This window comes from Erpetoichthys calabaricus, chromosome 7 (assembly GCF_900747795.2).
Source record: "Erpetoichthys calabaricus chromosome 7, fErpCal1.3, whole genome shotgun sequence".
Classification (NCBI taxonomy): Eukaryota; Metazoa; Chordata; class Cladistia; order Polypteriformes; family Polypteridae; genus Erpetoichthys; species Erpetoichthys calabaricus.
In genome coordinates, this window is record NC_041400.2 from 11,407,362 (window position 1) to 11,433,861 (window position 26,500).

The window sequence follows — 26,500 nt, forward strand, 5'->3', positions numbered from 1 at the left end:
ATCCCAAAAACACTACGCCCCCCATCCCCCGCCCTTTTTCCTTCCTGGACTGGACTGCGCCACATTGAGTTAGATTAATGAATGGGGCTCAGTGCAGGGAGGGAGGGAGGAAGGTCTGAAGGCTGGAGCCAGGGACTTGATTTCTCTGGCAAGGGAAGAAAAAAAAAAACTGAATGCTAAAACTTAATCCCTCAGGGGCTCTCACAAAAGAACTGGCTCCTCCTGGAGGCACTGAGCTGACCTTTTAATTCACTGGCTTTGCCCTTTTACGTGCTGTTTGAAACTTTGTGTTGGTGGGAGGTGGTGATGGTGGGGGGATGGATTGAGGCTTGCTTGAGTAAGTACACTTTTCAATGCAGCATCGTGGAAGACCTCCGGGAACTGCTTAACTTCACTAAAGCAATCAGCAGAATATGAACAATGTCACTGAGCAGACGTGTACTTACTAAAACATTTGCAAATATGTAAGAGTAGATCTGCATCATATTAGTGGGCTCATTTTTAGGCTTGCAGGAACAGCTAAGTTAATTAACTGAAAATTTATTGCATCTGCAAGGATTTTTTAAACATTTTTTTTTAGATATCAATGTACAGATGCATTAAAAAATATAATTTCTCTGTTGTAATTTTGCATGCTTCTTTGCTTCATCATACCTAATTAAAGCTTCATATATCAGATACTTAAAGCTTCCTTCCACTTTTATTTTCACAATCAGTTGATTATTAAAGTTCACATTAAACAAAATAGATACTAATGTTATGTGCGGTGGAAAATGTTAATACTTTCAGTTTGTTATATTCAAATGAGTTCACACACTGTCTACTTGGGCTTTTACAGTAAAACAGTACTGTGAGCACTGGAGTCTAAAAAGACATTTTCACTTTTTTAAGTGAATGACCTTTCTGCTTTTATATTCATGGCATTTTGTCAAGGCACAGCGATTAACACTTCTGCATCATGGATTCAAACTTTCAGATTTTGAATCCTGTGTCCAGGCATTGTCTGTGTGGAATTTCAGTATGTTGCCTGTGCCCATATGGGCTTTCCTCCTATTTTCCAAAGATGTGTAGTATGTTAGTGCTTCTAAGCTACCTATGTATGAGTGGGATGAATGGATGTAAAAGAAACGGTGCTATATAACATAGTTAGGTATGAAAGGTGAACTGTATTTATCCACAGAATTTTAAAAAACAAGTAAATAAATATATACAGAGTAGTGTGGGACAGGTTAAGGCTTTGGACTTCAAACCCTGAGGTGGTGGGTTCAAATTCCATTACTCACACTGTGTGTTCAATTTGGAAAAAAACAAATTGTAACTCAAATGTTGTAAGTCACCTTGAATAAAGATGTCAACCAAGTATTAGTAATAAACATAATAAAAGACAAGAAAACCTCTGACTTGGCTGCAGATAAAAAGAGCAAAAATGCATTTATATACAGTAGGTGTCTGTGTGGCAGGATGGGTTCCTGCCTTGTTCCCAGTGTTTTCCTGATAGTCCCCAAACCCTGAATTGGATTAATTTGGTTTGAAACTGGCATGTTATACTGCATGTAGTCAAAGGTTAGATAGTCAAATATTGTCTTCAAAGGTACTAGAGTATGGTATAATGCCAAATCCTATTCTTTGTGTTTTAAAGTAAGTTTGCCTTACTCTTTCACTAGCACTTTTTGATGTTTTACTAATACTATAGCAATTTTGTATGTTGAAGTATATATGTAAACATACTTGTGTATGTCCAGCATATCACTTACGCACGCATGTCAATTCCTATATACGGCTTGGTACATTCATTAATATGCTCTGCAATTAGCTATTGATAGTGTGTGCAATTTGTATATGTACATTATATATAAAGAAAAAGAGAACAAGTTTGTGTTTATATATTGTATTTGTTCAACAATCCATTTTTCAGATAGTTTTTATGTGTGGCCAAGTGTGCTTCTCTATGAACAGTATGTAACACGCACATAAATCTGTCAATAAACACGTAGGGTCTCTACACAATATTTATGCAATGTGACTTTTTCATAGCTTCAGTTAAATATGATATAAGCAAGCTATTAAAAGCAATACTGAGGAAATTTATTCTGTTTTTTGCATATGCAGTTTTGGTAATACTTCGGACACAAAGGAGAGAATACTGTTAAAGTTTCTCCAAACACATTCTGTAGTTATGTTTGAGCTAAGAGACTAATCAGATCTCTTGTCTATATTCTGAAAATTATTTGAAGAGTGAGAATTGTTGAGTAATCTTCTGGTTTAACATGTCTGCATTAAAAAAATAAAAAAAAAATTAATGAGGTCAGATCTGACAGCTGATGCAGACTTCACCTCAGCTAGCCACAGAATGCCATTGACCTTTTCTTCAACTGGAGTCTTTCAGTAAAGTGTCGGGTATATTATCTGGAAAATAAAAGGAGGAATTTACAATAAATGAACCATTAATAATTCCGTTTAAATCCTGAATAAATTTCCTTTCTGGTGCATTTTACAGAATGTTTATGTCTTTGATGCAAACTGCACTTTTTTGATATCTTGTATATACTGAACATTTCTAAGCATACACTATACATATGTATTTTGTAGCTTATGTGTAATTGTACATTTTATATGTAACATTCTTAATCCAATATTAACAATGAATCCAAATGTTGATACTGTTTATATAACAACATATTAGCTTATATATAACGTATGTTAATTATGTATAATTTACATTATACTACACATCACTCCATTCATATATGCATAAGTAATTTGTAATACCTACTCTATTATTTATAAAAAAAATTAGCAAAATAATGCAACATTTTCATGTAATGCTTGCAATGCACAGTTTTCTTCAAAACCGTACATCATATAGTATACATCTACAGTATGTATCCTTTTTTGTCTTCATTAGGAGAATACAACAATGATACTCTCATGTCAATACAACCAACTTAATACACCTAGGTCAAAAAAAATACCTCATATACATACACTCCGCTAAGAACAATAGTAGTTCAGTTGTGTGTTAGCAGCCAACAAATAAAGCCTATGTAGTAGTGCAGGCTTAAAAATTGTAAAACTGCTTAAACATTCAATTGATTGCAAAATCATGACTGGTGATCATGCAGAAGTTGGATACTGGCGATACTTTAACAAGTAGGTTACCATTCATCTTGCACAGAAGAAAATTCCTAATAGTTTTAGTATTTGCTACAACTATAAATAAATCTCAGGGCTAGGGTTTTGACCATGTTGGAATATACCTGTGGACCAATACTGAGCAAAATGAGCTACTGAGGGGGTGTAGGTGGCATACCCTCCTAGTAATGTATATATATACACATATATTGTTACATATATGTATATTATGTATGTATGTATATGTATATGTCTGTATGTAATACTACACATTGCGCTGTCTCTCTTATTTTGAAAATCAGACTTGCTTTAGTTTTTGAGCAGACAGTCTAGGTTCATAGCGTGCATGCTGTCACACTTGCAAAATGTTTCCCCCTCTTCAGAGGGTTGTTGAGTTAAAGATTTACAATAATTGGACAGTGTCTGTATTGAAAATGATTTATGTATTATTATGCATGTCAATATTTGGATGTTGGCATGGATAGAGTGTCTAGCCATTCAAAATCCACTGGCGCCTTTGAGTGAAAGCAAGTGCACATCTGTGCGAACATTTTCTTGTTCACTGCAGTCTATTGTGAGCCCGTCAGTGTTGTCTCCTTTTGTGTCATTACTTTGGTCGTTTGATTAAAGGTTTAATTGTGCATCTTTATGGAATGTTTTGAAAACACATAACTTATTTTGCAGTCAATTCAGTACACCACTTCCTGCTCAGTTTGTGTGCATGTGTGTGTGTTAAAAAAAAAAGATAGAAAATGCCAAAAGGGAAATGAGAACTTAAAAAAATCTTCCTGTGTAGCAAGTATGTAAAACAGGCAAGGCTTTAGTCACTGGAGGATTATGTTGTGCCGTTTAAGGCTCTTCTGTCTGTGCTGCTGTTGTCCTGGAAAGCAAGGTTATTAAGAGTTAACCTCAATATGACAGTGAAAGGCTTTAATGCAAACTAGGCCGCCTGCCAGACTGGGAGCCTTGCAGCTCCACTCACACATCATCTGACTTTAGCAGAATGTAGCCCAGCCAGTGAAGTGGATAGAGACTGGGATTTGGCAGTGTCTCTGTAGCTTTTGGCCTCTGGTTCTCTGTTCCAGTTCCTCCTTTTGCGCTAGGCCTTTCCTGGCAGGCTCTTTCTTCTGCAGCCAGGGTGGGCTAAGGAATGGGAGACGCTTAGCAACCATGGGTGTGGGGTTTTGTGCTCACAACCACTGGAATCCATTTCCAGCCTGTTAAAAACTTGAGTGGGAAAAGGGGGAGGGTTTTGGGGGGGGGCGATTGGCTCCATTTCAATCATCTTAATTAATTGCATCCTTCTTTTGCCTCATCGATTTAATTTATATAATTTATTTTTGGTTTTACCAATTTTTTGATCAGCCAAAACGTTGAATTTTTTGGAAGGCATATAAGTAAATACCTTTTCACTGTCTCTATCTCATATAGATAGCTATCTATCATGTAGTGTCTATCTGTTATATATAGGCATTTCATATCTATCTAAGCACAAGCTAAGCACTAACTCAGACACACAAACCTATTACATAATGCAGTATATCATTTGTAGAAGTTTTGCCCTACACTCAATAGACTCTGCATTTATCTTATTAAATCTGATTTGTAGTATCATGGAAAGTGATGAAACTGAAACCTCTCCCATGTTTTGGTGGGCTTCTGGTTTTCCACCATTGTCCAAAGATGTAGAGATAGGTTGTTTGGCAATAACAAATTAGCTTATTGTTACTGACTGATTGTGTGCATTTCAAATGCATTGGTGGTCTAGGCTTGCTGCCTGCATTTTCCAAGAAAGGCTCTGGATTCCTGCAGTTGTAACCGATTAGTAGTTAGTCTGCAACATACAACTATAATTATTTTCAAATGTGTATATTTTTCTTTTCTGTGACTGCTAAATGTGAACAAAATGACCATAAAATTAAAAAACAGACCCCAACATCATCAGTTTAGATTTCTGCCTTTTGCCTCAGTGGACCATATGGTGTGGCAGCATCCTGCTTCTTATCCCTGTGGTTTTAAAAACTGGAATACTTGCTCAAGACATGCAGAGAAGTCTATGCAACCATTATAGTGGCTTGTCAGTCACTGCAACGGGCGAGTGCTTCTAGCTCCATTTGTTACTGTGTCAGAGCTGCTTGAGTGGTTACTTTTATCCTCCATCTTTTTTTGTCTTTCATGGAGCAATGGGTTTTGATTAATGAAACTGTAAGTGTCCAGAGTTGCCTCCAAAGTTTATCATTAGGCAAACAAAACCAGATACCAAAAAAATTAAGTATAAAATTAATTAGGACAAAATTTTTGTTGTTTCTTATTACATTAAACCTGCTTAATCCTGTTCAGAATTGAAATCTGTCCTGAATGGACTCCACTCTCTATCATATATTTCCATCATATAATATAACTGTTGACAAATGAAGTAGATCACAGTGGAGAACTTTATCCAGCATCACTTTGACAAACATAACACAACATTCTAAAACCCACTTAATGTGTTTAAGGGGTGCTGATGAGTAGAGCTTATGATGGTGGCATCAGACACTCAAAAAAGAGACAAAACAAATCAAGAGTAAATAATAAATATTATAGCCAAATGTATACCACCGTCTCCTTTAAAGAGTGTGCACAAAATTAGAAATGATCTGTGAAGCTGAAGCAGTAGTCACTATGCCTTTTTGAATTTTGTAATACTAATTCACAACATACTTGTCTAGATCAGGGTCTAGCACCAGCAAAACACAAACAAGCTTCACATTGTTCCTTAAGGAATGAAGTTGCTACTTTTACTGCCTATAGAACTTGAAAGAGGCAGAATTCAGGTTAGGGGGCTGACAAGAGGTGGGGTAGTTACAAGACGAGGAAGGAATGCTTACTGGTGCCGACTTGAGATGACCCTGGAGTGGCCGTGTAAGTGAATCCCCTAAGGCAGCGCCTGGCAGCCCTTACCAGCCTTTCTCAAGTCGGATTGAATGACCCATGTAGGGTCTGGCTGCCTGCCTACTGTCACAGAGTAGCTTCCTCTACAGGTTAAATTTAGGCGGAGGTGTATTATTAAACCATGATCTGCAGGGCCCCAGGGCATCTACACTATTCCAAGCCGCTGCAGCTCAAATTAATACACGGTTTAACGTGTAACATTTCATTTCAAGAGGTTCTTTTTTTTTTTTTTGTTTAAGCTGTAATTTCAGACCAGCTGGATGGGTAGAGGTGTTATTTGTTTGTTTGTCTGTTTTCTAAGTTACCATTACAACTATCAACCCCCACCTCATGCCATCTTCGGCTTAGAGTTCTTTTGCAACAGTAAGCCAGTTGCAACACTGTTGACCATAAACCTTGCGACCAAACCCTCTCTGCCAGACAGCTGTCTACTGAAGGTTACATCTTTATATTGTCTCTGCTACTAGCAGTTAGGTTTTGAAGGATAAGAGAATGGCCAGCCGGCTGGCCAGCAACTAGCGCCTCCTCATTCTTGTCAAATATCTGGGGTTATTTGGGTTAAGAGGAAAAGAAAGGGTTATGCAGGAAATGACATAATGTCTTTGAGGAAGAGGACTAAATAGTTCTGCCGTATTCTTTAAACAAAGTCAAAGGAAAAAAAGCAATTTGCAGCTTTTAAAAATGCCTAAGAAACTTGAGTTGTTCAATTGCTACGTGCTGTATATTCTTCTGTAAAATAAAAGCAGTTAGGAAAAAATAAGGAGACAGCACAAGCCGGTCACTGGCAGTTCTCTTTAATTTCATAGTAGTTATTCACTTAATTGACTGAGAGGGAATCTTTCATTACTTTTGACTTCCTTTCCAGAAAAAAAAAAAAAAACGAGGCCAAGGAAGCTTTTGGCGCAGAGCTAATTTTGGTTTGGCCCATCACAGTTCCCCACCCAGCCTCGTGTTGGTTTGAAACTTGCAAAACAGCAGAAAATGGAATAAAAATAAATAAAGTAAAATAATAAAAGCCGTGATTAAATTTTTGCTCAGTGCAGGGGATGGGTAGATGCAAATCATGTATTTATTAATAAAACATAACATTCTCATTCTCTGTACTGTTGAAAATTATTTTACGTGGGGGTTTACAGTATACCAGCTGTTATAGTCAAGACTGATTCGATGATGCATAGAAGACTGTTAAACAAATTATCTAAAATGCATCTTAACTTACTGTCTTCTGTATATAAATGTGTAAATAAAATATATAATATGTTCTAAGCCTGCTTAATGCAACTAGCAGGCCTATCCCAAGGAAGGAGTGAGTTATGAGTATTGTGCCAGTCCATTATAGGTTGTACACATGGATAGTCCCACATTAAATCATCCATCCTTCCATTTTACATGCCAATTTAATTAAAGTATAGGTTACAGGAGCCTGTCAGTGGATGCAAAGCTGAAACTAACCCTGGAGAGGACAACAGGCCATTCATGCACACACTCACTCAGGTATTTTGGATCACCGGTTCACCTAACCAGATCCAAACTCCACATAGACAACAGAACTTGAACCCAGGATACTGGATCTGTGACCACCCAGGAATTTGTTATGCTTCACAAAATGTGTAAATAATGCAGAAGCTGAGTCACTAAGTTTCTCTGCACCATACAGAAACTTGAAATTGATTATTTAATGCAAATATGTTGGTGCAGTGGGTGGCACTGTCACTTCACATCATCTGAATTACACTTTAATTTTCAGTCAGGCTGTGGTGTTTTTGTGTTCTGTCCAACTCTGCATGTCCACAGACAGGCCGTTAGTTCTGGTGCCTTCATTAAGTGGTTTTGACTTACTTGACTGGTTAGCCCCCTGCCTTCCGCCTGATGCTGCCAGGATAAATTGGGTGTAGAAAGCAGAACGATGACCCTGTAACTGACTTGGTAAGTCATTTATATTTTGTTCCCATTGATGTTGCTAAGATGAGCACTTGCTCCCTATGACCCTGCAAAAGATTAATGAAAGAATAGATGGTTGGGAATTTAATACAAATATTTATATTACAATTTCTGAAAGCTATACCACATTTGGGGTTAATATTCATAGTAATCAAAGTCCAAATATCTGTCTGAGCCATTCAGGACATTTCACTTCTTATCCTGGAACGATGTCAACTGGCAATATGCAGCATGCTCTTCATTTGATTCCTTGTGGTTTTAAACCAGGGTCTGATACCAGGCTTTCTACTCTCTGTCTTCTCTGTCTCTCTCTCTGTTAATAATTTTTTCTTAGTGAGGCAGCGACTCGGCTAATAACTTTGTTTATGTTTTCATAACACAGAGGAGCACCTCAGCTTGTAATTGCTCAAGTGAATTGCAGTGCTGGAACAGAAATGAGGGTGGTTTGTCAAAACAAAAGCAAAGCAAAGTGCCCAGCCAAACTGCCTAGAAGTGGGGGGAGGGCGGTGCGTGGGGGGGAGAAGGGGGTGTATTGGAAGGCAAGCTGTGTGAGGATGAAAATCACCATGGCAGATTCCTCTTAGAATTCACAAAACACAGGAGTGGAATGCAAGTTTTACAAAAACAAAACTTTTTAAAGGCTGTCTGGGTTGTGTGCATGTCAGTAAGTGTAGCCTAGTGGCTAAGGCATTGGATTGCAAAGCATTGTGTGGCCAGTTCTACTTGAACCACTTTGAGACAGTGAGCGATGGGCTTGTCACTGTGGCCAGAGAATGGATCAGGATTCATATGTCGCTATACACAAAGGCATCAGCTAAATAAATGTGATATAAATTAGCAGCAAAAAGAGGTGGCACAAAATGATTTATCTGAATAAATCTTGCAAAAGTAGAAAATACAAAAAATATTTTTACTTGACTAAATTATCCCAGGTTGGATTTTGATCATGTTTAAGAAGTGCATCTTTGGCTTGTGGGTAGTATGCCACTAGGGAGAAACAGAGGGCACACATGTACTGTATAGTGTGGCTTCTGCTAACATTCTAATTCAAGACAGCTCTTGTGCATTGGGTTGCCTTAAATTACTAATTTCTAAAATTGGAAGCATTAATCTTTTTTCCATACCCTCTTTAATTGCAAATAATTTACTGACAATGGCTCAATTGGGGAGTGCTCGGCCTTGAGTTATGGTGTTGTATAGTTTTGAATAGAATACGCTGGAAATTCAGTGAGTGCTGCAGAGACGTAAAGCTGACGATATTTCTAGCTGCAGGGTTCATTACCCTCCATGGTTTTTGTGCTATGTACAGCTGACACATACTGTACATCTTTCATTCTAGTCCCACATTTTCCTCCCAAAGATATGCATACCAGATTAGTTATTAGTGTGTGTCTGGGGATAGGGGGGGAGCTTGGTGATTGTGCCCTGCACTGGGCTGCTATGCCACACAGGGTTGGTTTTAGCCTTGCACTTAATGCTGCTAAGTTAATTTGCAAATGTGTAATAGCTGAATCAGAAATTGTACGTGATGAGATTCTGATTAGCCATGCATGTTTGTGCGATTGTGAGCAAGTGATTTAAAATACCTCGGCTCCAATCTTTCTGAAGTTATGAATCTAAAAATACATACATAACATTTATATACATATCTATATACTGTATATATATGCTGTACTCTCTAACACCTTGGCTTTGTCTGCAGTTTCTCTAAAGGAAAGACCTGCACTTTTAAGGGATACGATGGTCTGTCTGTCTTGTTTTGTAAATTGCCTTTTTCTCACCATTGTGATAGCAATATACAATGCAATATTGTGTAAACATCACTACAGAGGGTGTAGCAAGTTTGTTCCACATTGCTTTTTTAGAGGATTTCTAAGTAATCAACAAAAGGTGGGACACATGTAGGAATTGTTTGCATTAACTTTCCAGGCTTAATTAACTTCCCAGAAAAGCTGTAGGCTATTAGCCCAATAGTTGTTCCCTTAAAAATGACTTTTTGTATAATTTTGAAAATTATATAATTTTTTCAGTTTTTGGTAACCTAACCTCTTTTTTTAAACCTCTGGCAGTTTACCACTTACCTTTGTATAATTTCTGGTTATTCACTGGATATGAACTGCTTAAATTTCAATAAAAGATGGAAAAATTGGGGTGTTCTAAACCTTTTTACTGGCAGCATATTTACTGTGTGTCTATAAACACAGACACACAAAAGGATACGAACATGGATCGCATTCTGAAATGACCATTACACCAATGTATTGTGATAATAACCATGTTGACTAATGAGGACTTCTTTCAATGCATTCCACAATGCCAATGACAATCTCTGGGGTATGGCTACAAACATTTTTTAGTTTTGCTCAAAGATCCCAGAGTGTGTCACTTTTTTTTTTAACAAGTAGCTGAAATGTATGTTTCTCAGTAGCACTTGCAAAAGGATATTGTTTCTCAAATCGCTCACGTGTGAACTTGAAGAAGTCTACACAAACATATAGCTTCACAATTGAAATGCCATTCCAATGGCTACAACGTCTTCTTTCCAGCATACACAGAAAAACAGCAATAACAAAAAAAAGAAGCAAAATGTGTACAGCGATTTCCTGCTAGCTTCACCTGGCCGTGTTTGATGCTGCTAAAACAAGGGTGGGGTTCCTTATCCTGTGCAGAACTACAGTATTTTTTGTGTACCACCATATGTATGTGTTTGCATCTGAGTAATACAGAACACAACATCCTCAAACTTCCAATTCACTTACCAAGAGCTAAAGCTTTATATATGTAGTTATTCAGGGTTCCATCTCTTCAGGACACTGAATTAGATAGGGTGGTGCAGGAAATGAGTTGTTGTATAGTGTAGTGGGATGTTAATTGCAGAAAGAAACTTTATAAAATGAATTGTGTTACCCGTATTTATACAAGTGACTTAATGCATTGAGTGATTTAGGATAATCTACTGCCCGTTTTTAGTGCAGTGACTCTTATTTAATAAAAGTGGAGTTGCTTACAGCTTCAAGACCAACAGTTCTGAGCCAAAACCTCATCTATCAAACAATTGAGAGAAATAAGAGGTGTATTTAAGAAGTGGCACTCCTTACCTGATAGCCAGCAACTGGCCTGTACACTCCAATGTGGTTTTAAAAACATGTGCTCTAATTCATTGTCTAGTAATAGTGATGAACTTCTTTATGGACTGTCATTTGCATGCCATATGGAATATGCACTACGTGTTTGTGGTTTTATGCATTAGATATTCTTTACAGAAATCTTCCATGTTTTAAAGTTTGTGTGTCAGATGTAATTTACAGTAAGGCTATGAAATATGGGACACTTTTTTTCACCACTATTTTCCAATGATTTCTTATTGTCCCTGTGGTCAAGATATTTCAGTCTGCCTAAAAAACAGGAACATCTGAAAATGACAAGCTGGCCAGAGGCTACCACACCCGTGCCTGTAAACCGTTAGGACTGAGAGCTCCCTATAACTTAATACTGGCAAAGAGTTTCTCTGGTCTCCTCAACTGTAGTATTTGTATATTTCCAAATTTAAAATAAATAGCTTTGCTTTTAACTGTATTAAAAATAAAAACGTTGCCCCCTTTTCTTGTGCATTTCTTTCTTTAATGTCTCAAAAGGCTACATTTCATTTCACAAGTAACCTTTATTTTATGGAGAATCTTTCAGTACTAAACACCATTTCAAATAGTACAATTGTTTAGATTTTTGTAATATTTTCAATCAGTGTTGCACAATGAAATGGGAAAGAAATTGAATAGGCAACCTTGTGGTTCTAGACCTCTACTGTACATAGTATCCTTCTATAAGTGGTACCATCCCAATTCATTTTCAATTGAAGAGCCATAGTAAAATGACTAGCACATTGCCCATCCATTATATGAATCAGGCTTATGGTTCTAGGGAGCAAGAGCTTGTCTCAGCACAGATGAATCCAAGACTGGACAGCAACTTTACTGGAAAGTGCACATACTCACTCAGCTGTGTTCAAATAACAAACACCCTTTATTTTTACATTGCCTTTCTGTCATGAACACTCTTCCCAAAACATTTAACAAAAGCACAATTAAATGTACTTTACAGTTGGACCAATGGTGGAATAAGAAACACTTTCAGGGTCACAGAGAGTTAGGGGTGAGTTTAGCAGTCTAGTGGTTCAGTGAAAGAACCAGGTAATCCAGTATAAGAGGTGCAGGGTTAGGTTCCAAATACATATGAATTACATGCATAAATTTACTCACAGGCAGCATATATGCCTCTGTTTATCTCTGTGTGTACATTACATAGCTATATATGTATATGACATATTACTTATGCAAAATTCATGTGACAATATTATTTGTGGACACACACAGTTGGGTAGATAGACAAGTCTTTATACAGCTGCTATGCTTATTCTCTGAATATTTTTATGGTCATAAAGCTGTTTTAATAATTAAATTAACAAAAGTAAACTCATGCTAAAGTAATGTAAAAATACTGCAATTTTTTTGTGTTTTCTGTATGACATTTAATCATCCCCACCTTTATGAATCAGAGCTGCACTTCACTTTGTTGCTTTTTTTGCTTAGCATTATTATTTATATTGAACACAAATGACATGAGTAGAGCGACTGTCCCGTTCCAGCTGTAGTTCAGACCTGACATCAAATGAACTAAGTACTTCTTAGCAGGTAGTGTTGTCTACTGGGAACTGGAAGAAACTTGTCCTCTGGAAAACCGGTCGTTTGCCCTTGATGTAGTAACTATATGACGTAAATGGCTGTGAAAAACTAATTTTTAGTAGACTTGTATTGAAATGAATGTATAAAAATGGAAACAGGGCAATCCACTCTGTCTCTTCTGTGGTGTTAGGGTGGGATTCGGCACACAAATCATAGTCCTACCAACAGCTCCTTATAGCTTCCAATGTGCAGTGGGGTTGACAGGAGTGGTCTGGTGTATTTATAGGGCCTGAAAAGTTTGCAATTCCCCAATACTAAACTTTATTTTGTTAACTACCATCCATTATTCAAACAACGAAAAGGACAGATAACCATAAACTGCATGCCTCCAGAAAGAACTGCAGTAGCTGTGTTAGTTAGGCCAGTAGAACACAAGAGGAAAAACATCTCAAAAGGAATGAAGCAAAATATCTCTGTGGCCTGTTTTTGAGAGATGACATACTTTAGGTCTCAACTTTTCTTTTCCTTAGATCCATGGTTACAATCAGGTTAAGCTATTTTTTTTTCCGCTTAACTGCTCTGTTAGAAGTCAAAGCAATTTTGTGTAGTGCCTCACACTAGGCAAGAAGGCTGGAAAGCTGGCTGAACAGTTGGAGTGTGTGTTCGTGTGTATATATGTATGCGTATATATGCATGTGTGTGAGAGAGAAGGGAGAGTGTGAGAAAGAGCAGCCAGGAATAGAAACGATTAGATTATGAAGGCAGACAGTAGTAATCATTAACTTTTTCAGACTGCTAACTGTCTCCAGTCTGGCGCTGTCTAACCCCCCCCCCCCCACCCAAAAGCCCCTTTTTCTGGCCTCAAGCACACAGGGTGTAATGCTGTAAAGATGGGAGGCATTACAGTAAAACAACTGAGTTGGGGCTAACCTTCATTTAGGATTTCCTCTTTCACATTTGTTAAGTTGGTCTATTCAAGAAACACAACCTCTCTCTTTATTTAATTGGTTATGGTTTTTGGCGATTAAGTATTTGTTCATTGTTTTATGGCACACTTAAGATTTTAAAGTGTCATGAAGTCCGTTTCTTTTTATATGTATACTATGTAATGACTTTCATTATGAGCTGTATTACATGGAGTTCTTTATATTTTCAGTTTGCATATTGAACTTTATTATAAAGAATTTAACTCTTATTTGTATTTTGTATAATGACTTCCATTATGAACTTTACAAGGATTTTTTTCTTTTTTCAATTCATATATTACATAGTATCTTTCACTGTGAGCTTTATTATATGGCACTTGTTTATTTCTATATGTGATACAGTTGCTTTCATTTTGAGATTATTAGGAGGAGTTTCTTTCTATTTTAAATAGTAGATTTCATTTTGACATTTATTACAAGGTGCTTCTTTATTATATAGTGACTTTCATTCTGAGCTTTATTTTAAAGAGCTTCTTTGTTTCTATCTGTATTACACATTGGATGTCATTTTTAGATTTATTATAAAGGAGCTGTTTTCTTTCTACAGGATATTATATAGTGGCTTTCATTTAGAATTTTATTATAGGGAACTTCTTTCTTTTGTATGCCATCCCATTTACTTTTCTGTTTGATTGGTTTTCCACCTTTTTTAATGTGCTGCATTTCTTTTGGCAATGCCAATGTGTTTTATTTTTTATTTTTAAAGACTCTTATGTTAGACTGTTTGCTTAAATCAGTACACAGTGTCCTCCTGTACAGGTCATCCCTTTTAATTGTTTATGCCTTTTTCTGTTAAAAAGCAAACTGTGGATGGGGTTGAGTGCTGAATTTCATGGATTTTCTTCCATGCACACTACCTGTATTATACTTGCTGAGTTATATTAATTTTATATAGAACTGGAAGTGTTCTTTTCAGTTGTTTGATTGGGCTAGGTTTTGCTATTGTGTTTTGTTTCCTCAATAAAAGGGTGATTAAAAAAAAAATTATACACTAAAATGGTAAAGGGGAGGATGAGGACCAAAGCTATTAAAATATCTAAGACAGGATTAAGACAGAAAACAAAAACTTATAATGCAAGGAGCTGCAAGCTGTTGTATTATAATGCTGTATTCCTTATTGTGTAATGTACTGTAGTGTTTAATGGGGGAGTTGCAAAAGTATATGCAGAAGAATATGATATGGTTACACAATAGTAGTTGTGTTTCGGTTTCCTCTGCTTAACGTGTCATATCACCATTTATTTGCATATTTAAACAATATTCACCTCTTAATTTCTTATAGTGCCTTTCTGTGGAAGCATCACTACAAGGCATTTCACAAACAGCCAAGAATACCAGATATATGACTCACTCTGAGAATCACTTTAGTGTTGTTTCCTTTTAAACAGATTAATTTTTGCCTTAAAAATAAACGAGAAAAAAAAATAGGAAATTACAAAGATTTGCTCTGAACAGAAACAGCTTTAGTGAGTGGTAATTTTTAAAAGGTACAGATTGGAGAAAGACTTGGTGACTGTAAATAATGTGAAGTGAGCTGGCTGGCTGCAGAGCGGGTCCCGCCCTTCCTTAAAGGCTTTCTGCGGAGCTGAGCGCAATGTCGAACACGGACCCGCAGACAGAGCGCTGCACTATAATTTGCATGGCTGATGAGTCTGAAAGAGCAAAGCAGCCAAAGCCAGAATCGGCTGCCTCCTCAACCACTGGAGACAGGCAGCCGTTGAAGCACTCACACTCACATACACACACACACACACACACTGATCTCTTCTAGATCCAGTAAAGCTAAAGAGTGAGTTATAATGTTGCTTCAACCTTACTAAACTACTATTTTTTCACTAATTAAGCTGAAGCTTGCTTGAAAAGCCTGGCACTTCTATAGTATATTATGTGGCTACATTTAAAGGAAGCAACCTAGCATATATTTTACTAGTTTTGGTTGGGATAATGAGATGTGAACGCTACCATATAAAAATAAAGCTTGAATGACTGTTGCAGCCTTTTGTGGCTGCTTCCGATTTACTCACAAATGTGGGAAGCATTTGCCAAGTCTCTCTAAAAATCCAGGTGTAGCAAGTACCCATGGAAAACTGGAATACATGGAGCTTAGAATAAGGGCTTTTCCGTTACCTGCCTTTTACTGACACCCTATTATCCGTTCCTTTTGCATCAGCATCAGATTACTTAAAAACTATTTGCATGGTTTGAGATTTTCCTTTTTTACCTGGTAAATAGAAGTACAAGCTGGCAACTAAACTCCTTAGATGCACTTTGTATCTCTTTGAATGCTTCTAGTCATCACTTCGTTTTAGAATCCATTCAACCCAATGTAGAGAAATTAGGGTTTATCCAAAGAGCATCGCACACCTGGTAGGAACCAGCCCTTGTCACATAACAAATAAAGAGTAGATACATCTGTCAGTTCTTTATCATATCACCTCGAAATAATTATGGCAGTATACCATACTTACATTTCATATTAATTCTTTATTGCAATGTTTGATCTGGAAAGAGTTTCATTTGGTTAATGGTCCCATTTAAAATAAAAGACTATGGTCCAGCAGGTAGAGCTACCATCATACAATGCAGCTTCTAGTCACCTTCGCCTTTGTATCCCTGTTGGTTACATTTTAAAGACATGATACATTTCCATTAGGTGAGTGCAGAGGTAAAGTTGCATCCTCCATCTATAGAGATTACTTAGGACAGAACAGGTGCTGGTCATTAATAAGAAGCAGCATCTTTTTAATGGTAAAAATGGGTAGGGCAGCACTGTGGCACAGTGATTAAGAATCATGGGGTTCAACTCCAGCACTGTGTCTGCAAGGGTTTTTTCTGAGCACCCAACATAAAAATGAGAAAAAACCCTTGCAGACACACTTTTGGAGATGAATCCATTAGGCTATTCCACCAGCCAGAATGACCTGCATTCCAGAGAAGGTAATTCACCTCTGGCTAAGCATGTTTAGATACAGCTGGTACTTGCATAGGAGACCATCAAGAAAAAGCTTGGGGTGCTGCTAGAAGAGGTGTTGTTCAGGCCAGCAGGGGGTCACTTACCATGTGGCCTGTGTGTGGATTCCAATGGCTCAGTGCAGCGAGTGGGACAATGTGCTGTAAAAACTGGCACCATTATTTGGATGAGGCGTAAAATTAAGGTCCTCTTTCAAAAAGAGTAGAGTGTACCCTGATGGCCTGGCTAAATTGCTAGTCATTCTAGACACATAATCATCCCGTGCCGCTTACTGGCTAACTCACTCTCTGTCTCCCACTTGTTCCCTACCTGATAGCTAGTGTGTGGTGAGTGTACTGGCGCAAGAATAGCTGTTGTCACATCATCCAGGTAGATACTACACATTGGCGGTGGTTGAAGTGGCTGCCCACTGCTGTCTCTGTAAAGCAGTTTGAGTAGTTTACAAAAGCGCTAAATAAACGTATTGAATTATTCTGTTATTATTATAGGTCTGCCTCCCTGTCAAGAGTTGTGCTCCACGTTGCTCCTCGTGTTGCCTGTGACCCAGTAGAAAAAACAGTCAGATAATGGATGGAAAATACTTTCTAGTGGATGATATATTTGGACAATTTAACATGAGCTTAGATTGACTGGCCTCCATTTGTTTGTTGAACTTCTTATGCATGTGTGTGTGCGTGCGTTTGCCTAGGCACATGCACAAGCACGCGCACACCCTCTCCCGCCGGCAGACTCCTGAACAGGATGCTGTAGCTTTAAGTGCCTTTCAGAGACACTCTGCAATTTATCTCGGCTAGGCAATTAACATAACTGAAAAGTTCCCTGTACTGATGTCTGTTTGAAAATTGCTGGGTGTACTTGGCGGCCTGTAAAGATGAAAGAGAAAGAAAGAAAGGAAGGGGAAAAAAAATGTTGGACTGAGGGATTTTCTTTCACGCAACGGGGTGGTTTTATGCACAGAGAGATGTACAAGCCTGATAAGTGGAATCTGGCTCTAGCGCTTTTCTTTTTAATTAATGTACATTTGCTGTTCTTGCAAGTCCTCCTCTCCCCCTCACCCCAAAAACACCCCAATCCAGTTTTAAATGGGGCAACTACTCTTAAACAGCTTTTCTGAAAGTGTGGAGTGCTGAAGATAACACATTATTTTGTCAAAACTGGAGAATTTAAAGGAGTCGGGTGTAGGGGGCAGCGAAGGGGCGTCTTTAGGAGGTTAAGTTTAAGGTAATTCAATCCAGAGCCGCGCTGGTTTCCCTCTCCCCTCTTGCGCTCTCTTTCTCGCTCAGCATGTTTGATGCCAGGTTTCAGTGGGACAGGGTTATTGAACGGAGAGGGAGGCTTGAGGCACATTAAAGGGAAAAAGAACTTCCAGCTAACAGGGCACTCATAATTTCTGGGTAAAACGGAATGCAATTTCAGATCGAGGCTTGTCCTCATGCTCAACAAAATTAGAAGAGGGGGGATGGAACTGTTACCCATCTGAATGCAGCCCTGGCCTATAAAATGAGATCATGAGATTTGACTTCCCTCCAGCTCTTTTTTTCCCTTTTAAATTCAAATTCTTTAGACAAAAAACACTTTAGTTGGACAGGCATATGTTATGAAGATATCCACTGGGGTTAGTGAACGGACACCGTGGAGCACCTAGTCATACTAGTGAGAATTTACCCAATTCTGGATGGGACAGTGTGGTGAGACAGGAACAGTTTTTGCTGTCTAGGGAAGGAAATTCCCAAGGTGAACCTCAAAAGATAATCGAATTGGGAACCATGGCATCTTGTCCTTTTCCTTTTAGCATAAATAAAGCCTTCTGGTTTTCTTCAAGATGTGCCATACAGTTTTCAAAGAATAAACAATCAAGGGTTGCCAATGTATTTAGTTTTTGATTCCTCCTTAGAGAACACCAAGAAAATAGTAACATTATCGCATGTAATGACTTCCTGTTATAGAGCCAGACAAGCTGCTATCAAACAATGTTTGGGGCAGATTTATGGCTCATTTGACGTCAGAACATTGTAAAGCAGGCTGCAACAAAAATATTACCTGGGACAGCAGATAAACATTGATGGCTCTATAAATAATCTTAGACGTTTTCTCTCCACTTAATGACTTGGTACTTTCGAAGCATTTTAGGAATTTTGGAAGAAGTTTTAAGAAGTTCAGAATTTGTGAGGCTTAGTTTTTTTTTTGCTTGGGTCACCGTTTATCTCAGGACATGGTTTTCCCTGCAAAACAAAACCAACATAAAAATGTTTAAAGCCAAAAAATGTTTTCCATGCTTGCTGTGCAAATTTGATGAAGACAAAAATTATTTTTCTGTTCTGCAATTATCTGGTGTATATATATGCTTTACATGTTTACCTTACCCAGGACAAGTGCGACACAAGAATTCTGCAGTATTTGTGACATATAGCAGCTAACTAACTACAAGTAAATATTTGGATTTTTGTTAGGTCAGTGTCACACTACACAACTTTAAGTTTAGTTAACTTTAAGTTAAGTTAATGTCACACTTTACTACAGTTGCTGGGATCTCATTGCCTTGAGAATGTCAAGATTACATGACTATGAAGATGCAGTGGATGATAGCTTAATGCCCCATTAAAATACCCGATTTATCTGCCAATATTCACTTGCACACTTCACTAACATAATTTTAGCAAGTTGGGAGCAGTTGCAACAAGCTCCTGTGACCCCCAGCAACAGTCTTATTACGTTTGATTTTGTCTTAAGTCATAGTAGTGGGTTTTCTGTATGCAAAAGCTGATAACCAATGAGCACTCACTTCTGAGGAATAAGGAACCAAGGGGGAAGTTTAGCTTTTTAGTGAAGCTTAAACAATATTATAACAAATTAGACAAGCCCCCCAACCCCAAATGCACAATAAGAACTGCAAAATAAAACTTTTGATTTGGCTAAAGTATGCCACTGATAGTTGCACCATTTGGGCCGACCTGGCATTTTGGGTGACTAAGTAAAACAGAATTTTTACCAATGTTCAATGTCACTGGATGTAAAGTACCTTGAAAGGTGTTGCATAAAGTGGAAGACTCATGTATTTTCCTTTTTCTTTTCTTCTCACCTCCAGATTCCCAAGTTCTGCAGGAGCCAGGTGATCATTCTCACTGGTGCGTAGTGGCGTACTGGGAAGAAAAGACGCGAGTGGGCCGGCTGTACTCGGTGCGGGAGCCTTCCCTGGATATTTTCTATGACCTACCTCAGGGGAATGGCTTCTGCCTTGGACAGCTCAATTCGGACAACAAGAGCCAGCTGGTTCAAAAGGTGCGCAGCAAGATTGGTTACGGTATTCAGCTGACCAAGGAGGCAGATGGTGTGTGGGTGTATAACCGCAGCTGCTACCCAATCTTCATCAAGTCGGCCACACTGGACAACCCAGACTCGCGGACGTTGCTGGTTCACAAGGTGTTCCCTGGGTTCTCCATCAAGGCCTTCGATTATGAGAAGGCCTACAGTTTGCAGAGGCCGAATGACCACGAGTTCACACAGCAGCCCTGGACCGGTTTCACTGTACAGATCAGCTTTGTGAAGGGCTGGGGCCAGTGTTACACGAGACAGTTTATCAGCAGCTGCCCATGCTGGCTAGAGGTTATTTTCAATAATCGATAGCTGCAAGCCTTCCCATGGAGTGGAACTACTCAGTTTGTTTCATTCTTTTGTTTTTTTTTTTTTTTGAAGGGAGGCGTGAAATTAAAGACTTTACTGAACGAAAAAAAAAAATAGACCCAAGGACTTCTTTAATAAATAAGATTTAATAAAGAAAAAATGTATTTTATGTTATATATAAATATATTATTACTTGTAAATATGAAGACGTTTTATAAGCATTGTTATTTATGTATTGTGCAATGTGTTAACGATAAAGAAAAAAGATGCACTTTGCTTAATATAAATGCAAAACAAATGCCAAAATTAGAAAAAAAAAAACCTAAAAAATTAAACACAAGATTGGTGTTTTTTCTATGGGTTCCAAAAGCCCAGTTGAATGTTTTTTAAAAGGAATTAATGTTCTATTAAAAATAAAACTGTACACCTTTTAACTTGATCTGGACTTTCTTCTGAGAAGGGATTTTATGTTAGTGTTTTAGGTTTGAAAAACCAGTAGGAATGTCTCTACCAGTGTCGCCCAGTGGCTAAATCACTGAACTGAGACAGCACAAGAGACCTGGGTCACTGCACATCAATCAGCTCTGTGTGTGCCTGAGCAAGTTAGTTTATAAAGTAGTAACTGTTACATCTGTAAAGAGTATTAGGACAGAGTTCATTATGGGAAGGCACTATATAGAAATTATATGACCAATAACCGAGAGCAGAATTCTAAATAAGTCCGCTAGCTCAACAGTGCTTACAGAGAAGAAAGAACTTCACTTTGCATGTAGGAAATTACAGGGTGGAGTTCATTATGGAAAGGCACAAAATATAAAATAACACAATTTAAACCCTACCTCCCCATTACCCTGTGTTCGGATTCAGCGGGTTGGATAATGGATGAAACCCTACCTCTGAGAGCAAAATTCAGAGTAAGTCACTTAACCCCACAGTGACTGTGGTGAAAACAAAACTGCACTGCACATGTAAGGAACAACAAGACTGGAGCTCATTATGGAAAGGCGCTATATAAAATGACATGGTTTGATCCCTACCACCAACTGACAATGGAATTCTGAATAAGTTGACAAAACCATCAGCAAGGAATAACACAGTACATCTCATTAAGGAAAGGTGCTTTATAATATGATGGTTTGATTCCTACCAATGACTGGAAGAGTCACTATACTCAACAGGGCAAATAATGGAAGATACAACTGTATACCCTATGGACTACTATGGTGGAGTTCGGTATGGAAAGGCACTATATTAAATGAGACAGTTTGACTGCTACCAGGAACAGAGGTGGAATTCGGAATGAATCGGCTAACTCACCAGTGCTTAAGGAAGAAGCACCTGAAATACATCTGTAAAGAATAATAGCAGAGCTCATTATGGAAAGGCACTATATAATATGACAATGTTTGATTCCTACCACCAACTGGGGAATCACCTAACCCGACAGTGCTAATAGTGAAGATTTGACTGTGTTGCATCTTATGGAATCGTATGGTGGAGTTTGGAATAGAAAGGCACTACAGAAAACGGCATACTTCATTCCCTACCATTAATTAAAGGGAGTTATTTAACCTGGGAGTATTCTTGTGAAGATGAAACTGTGGTAAACAGCTAAAGATTATTAGTTTGCAGTTTATTATGGAAAGGCATTCTACAAAATAACAGTTCAGTCCCTACTGCCAAATGACATTGTGATTCTGACTGATTCACTTAAACCAACAGCACATCCATGAAGGAAGTAACTGCATTATACCACTGTGGAATAATAGAAACCTATAAAGGAGTGGTACCATCCAGGCGTTGTTCCTGCCCTGTGCCCAGTGCTTGCTGGGATAGGCTTCTGCTTCCCCATAAACCTGCTTTAGATGAGTGGGATTGGAATATAGATGAACTGAGCAACAGAATTGAAGTCATTATAGAAAGGCACTATATAAAATGACACAATTTAATACCATTGAGGAAGAGTGGAATTCTGAACGAGTCACCAAAAACTGCCTGTGGAGAACAAGTAACTGCACTACACATGCAAGGAATACCAGAGTGATATCATTATGGAAAGGTGCATATATAATGACAATATGTGATTCTCACCACTGATTGGTAGCGTCATGTAACCCGACAGTGCTTAAAGAAAAGAAAGTCTTTATTACACCTCTAAGGATTATTAAACAAGGGTTTCTTATGGAATGGCACTCTATAATATGACACGGTTCACTCCCTACCACTGATTTAAGGAGGAGTCATTTAACCTGGAAGTGCTCACAGAGAAGAAGCACACGTATTACATAAAAAGTATTAGCATAAGGTTCATTATGGAAAGGCACAATACAAAATGACATGGCTTGATCTCTACCAGTGGGCGACAGTGGAATTCTGAGTCAATTAACCCAACACTGCTTACAGAAAAGAAGTACATGCACTAAACCTGTAAGGAATAATGAGGAACAGCTCATTTTGGAAAGGACCTATAAAATAATGACAAAACTTGATCCCTACCACTGTTTGAGTGGGAGTCACTTAAGCTAACAGTGCTCATAGTGGAGAGGTTAACTGTAATAAGCCTACAAGGGATGATTAGATGCAGCTCAGTATGGAAAGGTGCTATATAGAATGAGAAAACTTGATCCCTACAACTGTTTGAGGGGGAGTCACTTAACCTAACAGTGCTCATAGTGGAGAGGTAACCGTAATAAACCTACAAGGGATAATGGGATGTAGCACATTATGGAAAGGTGCTATACAGAATGAGAAAATGTGATCCCTACCTTTGTTTGAGGGTGTCACTTAACCAGACAGTGCTCATAGTGGAGAGGTAACCGTAATAAACCTACAAGGGATGATTAGATACAGCTCAGTATGGAAAGGTGCTAAAATAGAATGAGAAAATGTGATTCCTATCACCAACTGAGGGAAGTCACTTAACTCTGCAGTGTTTGGAGAAGTACTAAGGTGTAATTCATCATGGAAATGTACCATAAAGACACAGATCAATCCTTACCACTTGTAGAAATCAAACTACCATCATTTCAACCAATGCACAAGGTTAGTGTGTATTTATTTATTTATTCAGTTCTATAATAATACAATACTTTAATCAATACGACTGTAATGAGAGAGAGAGTGAGAGGTTTGGTGTCACAGAGGTTGCCACACCCACCCACCACATGACAAAACCCCACAAGATCCTAGATTAGAACCCAAGTGCAGCCATTCGAGGGGTGACACTTTAGTACCAGAAAAGTTCAGATGAAATGAAACAGTGTGAGTGAGTTTTTTTTATGGTGGCTGGAGTGCCAATTCTACCACCAACCCCAAGGTTTTTCCCTGCAGGTTGGAGGGCCTACTTGCAGATTAACGTCATACCCAGGACAGAGGGCCTTGCTCAAGGGTCCAACGAAGTGGAGTCACTACGGGATTTAAACCGGCAACTTTCCGATTATCTGTAAAGAACCGTGGCCTCAGAACCACCACTCCACCCTAAATGAGATGCTTTACGTATGCATCACAAGTCCCGGCAGTCCCAGAGTGCAGCGATGGGTCTCGTCATCTGCCAACGGCCTGCTCCTCTGCCTCCCCTCGATCTCGCACTCGTCTCTGCGTCTTGTGCGACCCTCTGCTCACTCATCCTGGCCTTGAATTCTAAAGGGGTAAGTGACATGTTTTTCACGTTCACAAAAGTAAACAAAAATACACTACTGTTGAACTGTATGAAAGATGGCTCAGTGATACTTTATGTTACGGTAACCAAACGTGTCGTCCGCGTTTGCATTACACTAAAATCAACCACACGGCCTGCATTACCTAAAGATTATAAGGATTCAATAGTTAACTTTGTCACTGTAATTTAAAGGCAAAACGACACAATAATTAATTATGTTATACGTTCGGATGCAGAAAACAATTTGAGCTTGAGACTTCAGCACAGATTTCAAATCTCAGTTGGGCGCTTTGAAACATTTTCTGTTTAAGAAATATGAATTGGCCATAGAGCCTACACATCCAACAAACAACTCGCAACAGCACAATAATCTTCAGCACTCGAGCCACCAGATATTTTAAAATTTTATTAAAAAACATGTTTTGTTTTCACTACTAAATACGTACTTATATTATGCTATGACTCACTATAACACATTGTAATAGCAAATTCTTCGATGAAGTGACTAGAAAACTTAAAAATGCTTCAACTGTCAGACCAGGAAACCCAATACTTCGAACGCACCTGAATGTTACGCCACGCCGACATTTTCTTCCAAGTTCAGTTCCGTTGTGGTTTCAGGCGCAAGGCGCACCGTGTCAGACTATCACGTGTCCCCTCTGTTTGCGCGGTCCAAAACACCCGCGTTCTTTCTTTTCTCGAGGCGCGTTGTATGCATTTTACTTCCGGGTGCTCTCTCATTGGTTGCCTGTTCTCTCCCTCTCACTCGCTCACACGCGCACAATCTAGCCGTGATTTTCAGTTGCAGTGATCGTTTTCATCATTTTAGCCAGTGGCGGCGCGCACCAGTGACGGCCGGTCGTATAGTTTGACATCGGCAGCCACACTAGTGGACACTCTGGCGTTGCAGCATCACGTCTGGTCGCGCTGATAGACCCATCTTCATTAAGCAGTAAAGAAGAAGAGGTCAGCTGACTCATCACACCTACCTGGGTGCACCTCCAGTCCACTTCTAGTCTTTGTTTGGAGCCTTCCGACCTTTATTTTCACTACGGCCAAGACTCGTTATAAGTCCATTCCTTCTTTTGCAACTCGATGCAGTTTGAACAATTGTGTGTGCTATTGCTGATTCGAGTTTCACGGCCTTATTGGTAGCATTTCCCTATAGACGCGGTTTTTAGTTTCATGCAATGGGCAGGCAAAAAGCGGATGTGGCGTCTGTCAATTCCCGTTAATAGATGCATAAATCAGTCCTCGTCGCTTCCTTTTAAGAGTCATCCTCTGGGCCAACTGTTCACCATGACTGCAGTCATCTTACTGTATATAGTGTCTTTCATATCTATTCATCGTGCGGGTAGGAGGCCACTGTATAATAGACAACTAGATAGATAGATATGAAAGACACTATATAATAAAGACATTTGCACTATATAACAATAAATAGTTGGATAAAACATGGATAAAGATGATCCTCTGTGGCAACACCTAATGGGAGCAGCTGAAAGAAAAAGAAGATAGTTATGAAAGACACCATGTAAGAAATAGATTTGAAAGGCACTATATTATATATAGGAAAATAGATATCAAAGGCACTGTAATAGATATACAGCTGCCTTTCACACACACACACACACACACACACATATATATATATATATATATATATATATATATATTTATCTAATAGAGAGAGAGATAATTGTGAAAGGGACTATATGACAAATATATAAAAAGGCACTATATAACAGATATGAAAGACACCATATGATTAATATGATATATATATATAGCATCTTTTTAGGTTTCTATCTATCTATCTATCTATCTATCTATCTATCTATCTATCTATCTATCTATCTATCTATCTATTATGTGGGTAGGAGACCACTGTATAACAGACAAATAGATAGATATGAAAGACACTGTGTAATAAATAGGTTTGCACCATATAACAATAAATAGTTTTGAAAGATACTATGTAACAAATAGATATATATTGGGAAATAGATATCAAATGCACTGTATAATAGATAGATAAATACAACAACAACAACATTTATTTATATAGCACATTTTCATACAAAAAGTAGCTCAAAGTGCTTTACGTAATGAAGAAAAGAAAAATAAAAGACAAAATAAGAAATTAAAATAAGGCAACATTAGTTAACATAGAAAAGGAGTAAGGTCCGATGGCCAGGGTGGACAGAAAAAAACAAAAAAAACTCCAGAAAGCTGGAGAAAAAAAACATCTGCAGGGGTTCCAGGCCACGAGACCGCCCAGTCCCCCCCATTCTACCTAACATAAATGAAATAGTCCTCTTTGTAGTTAGGGTTCTCACAGAGTCACTTGATGCTGATGGTCATACAGACCTCTGGCTTTTAATCCATCCATCATTTTTGGAACATCATGGTACTTAGAGTAGATGGTGGTGGCATCACCAAAAGGACACCGGAAAAGGAAACAGAAGAGAAAGTAGGGGTATATATATATATATATATATATATGTGAAAGGAACTATATAATAGAGAGAGAGATAATTGTAAAAGGGACTATATAACAAATATATAAGAAAAGCAC

At 38.3% G+C, this 26,500-nt stretch overlaps 1 protein-coding gene and 1 long non-coding RNA gene across 2 annotated transcripts in view; one reads left to right on the forward strand and one right to left on the reverse strand.

Moving 5' to 3' along the window:
• smad7 (SMAD family member 7) overlaps positions 1-20,703 on the forward strand; it is a 33,782-nt gene extending 13,079 nt beyond the window's left edge. The window contains exon 4 of the mRNA XM_028805026.2: positions 19,729-20,703. Within this exon, the coding sequence (XP_028660859.2) occupies positions 19,729-20,267 (539 nt within the window). The 3' untranslated portion in view covers positions 20,268-20,703. The remainder of the gene's footprint in view (positions 1-19,728) is intronic.
• Positions 20,474-26,144, reverse strand: LOC127528800 (uncharacterized). Its single transcript, XR_007935411.1, has 3 exons — positions 25,974-26,144; positions 21,159-22,689; positions 20,474-21,103 (listed from the first exon to the last, which is right to left on the reverse strand). It is a non-coding gene; the product is annotated as an uncharacterized LOC127528800 (long non-coding RNA).
• Between the last annotated feature and the right edge of the window lie 356 nt (positions 26,145-26,500).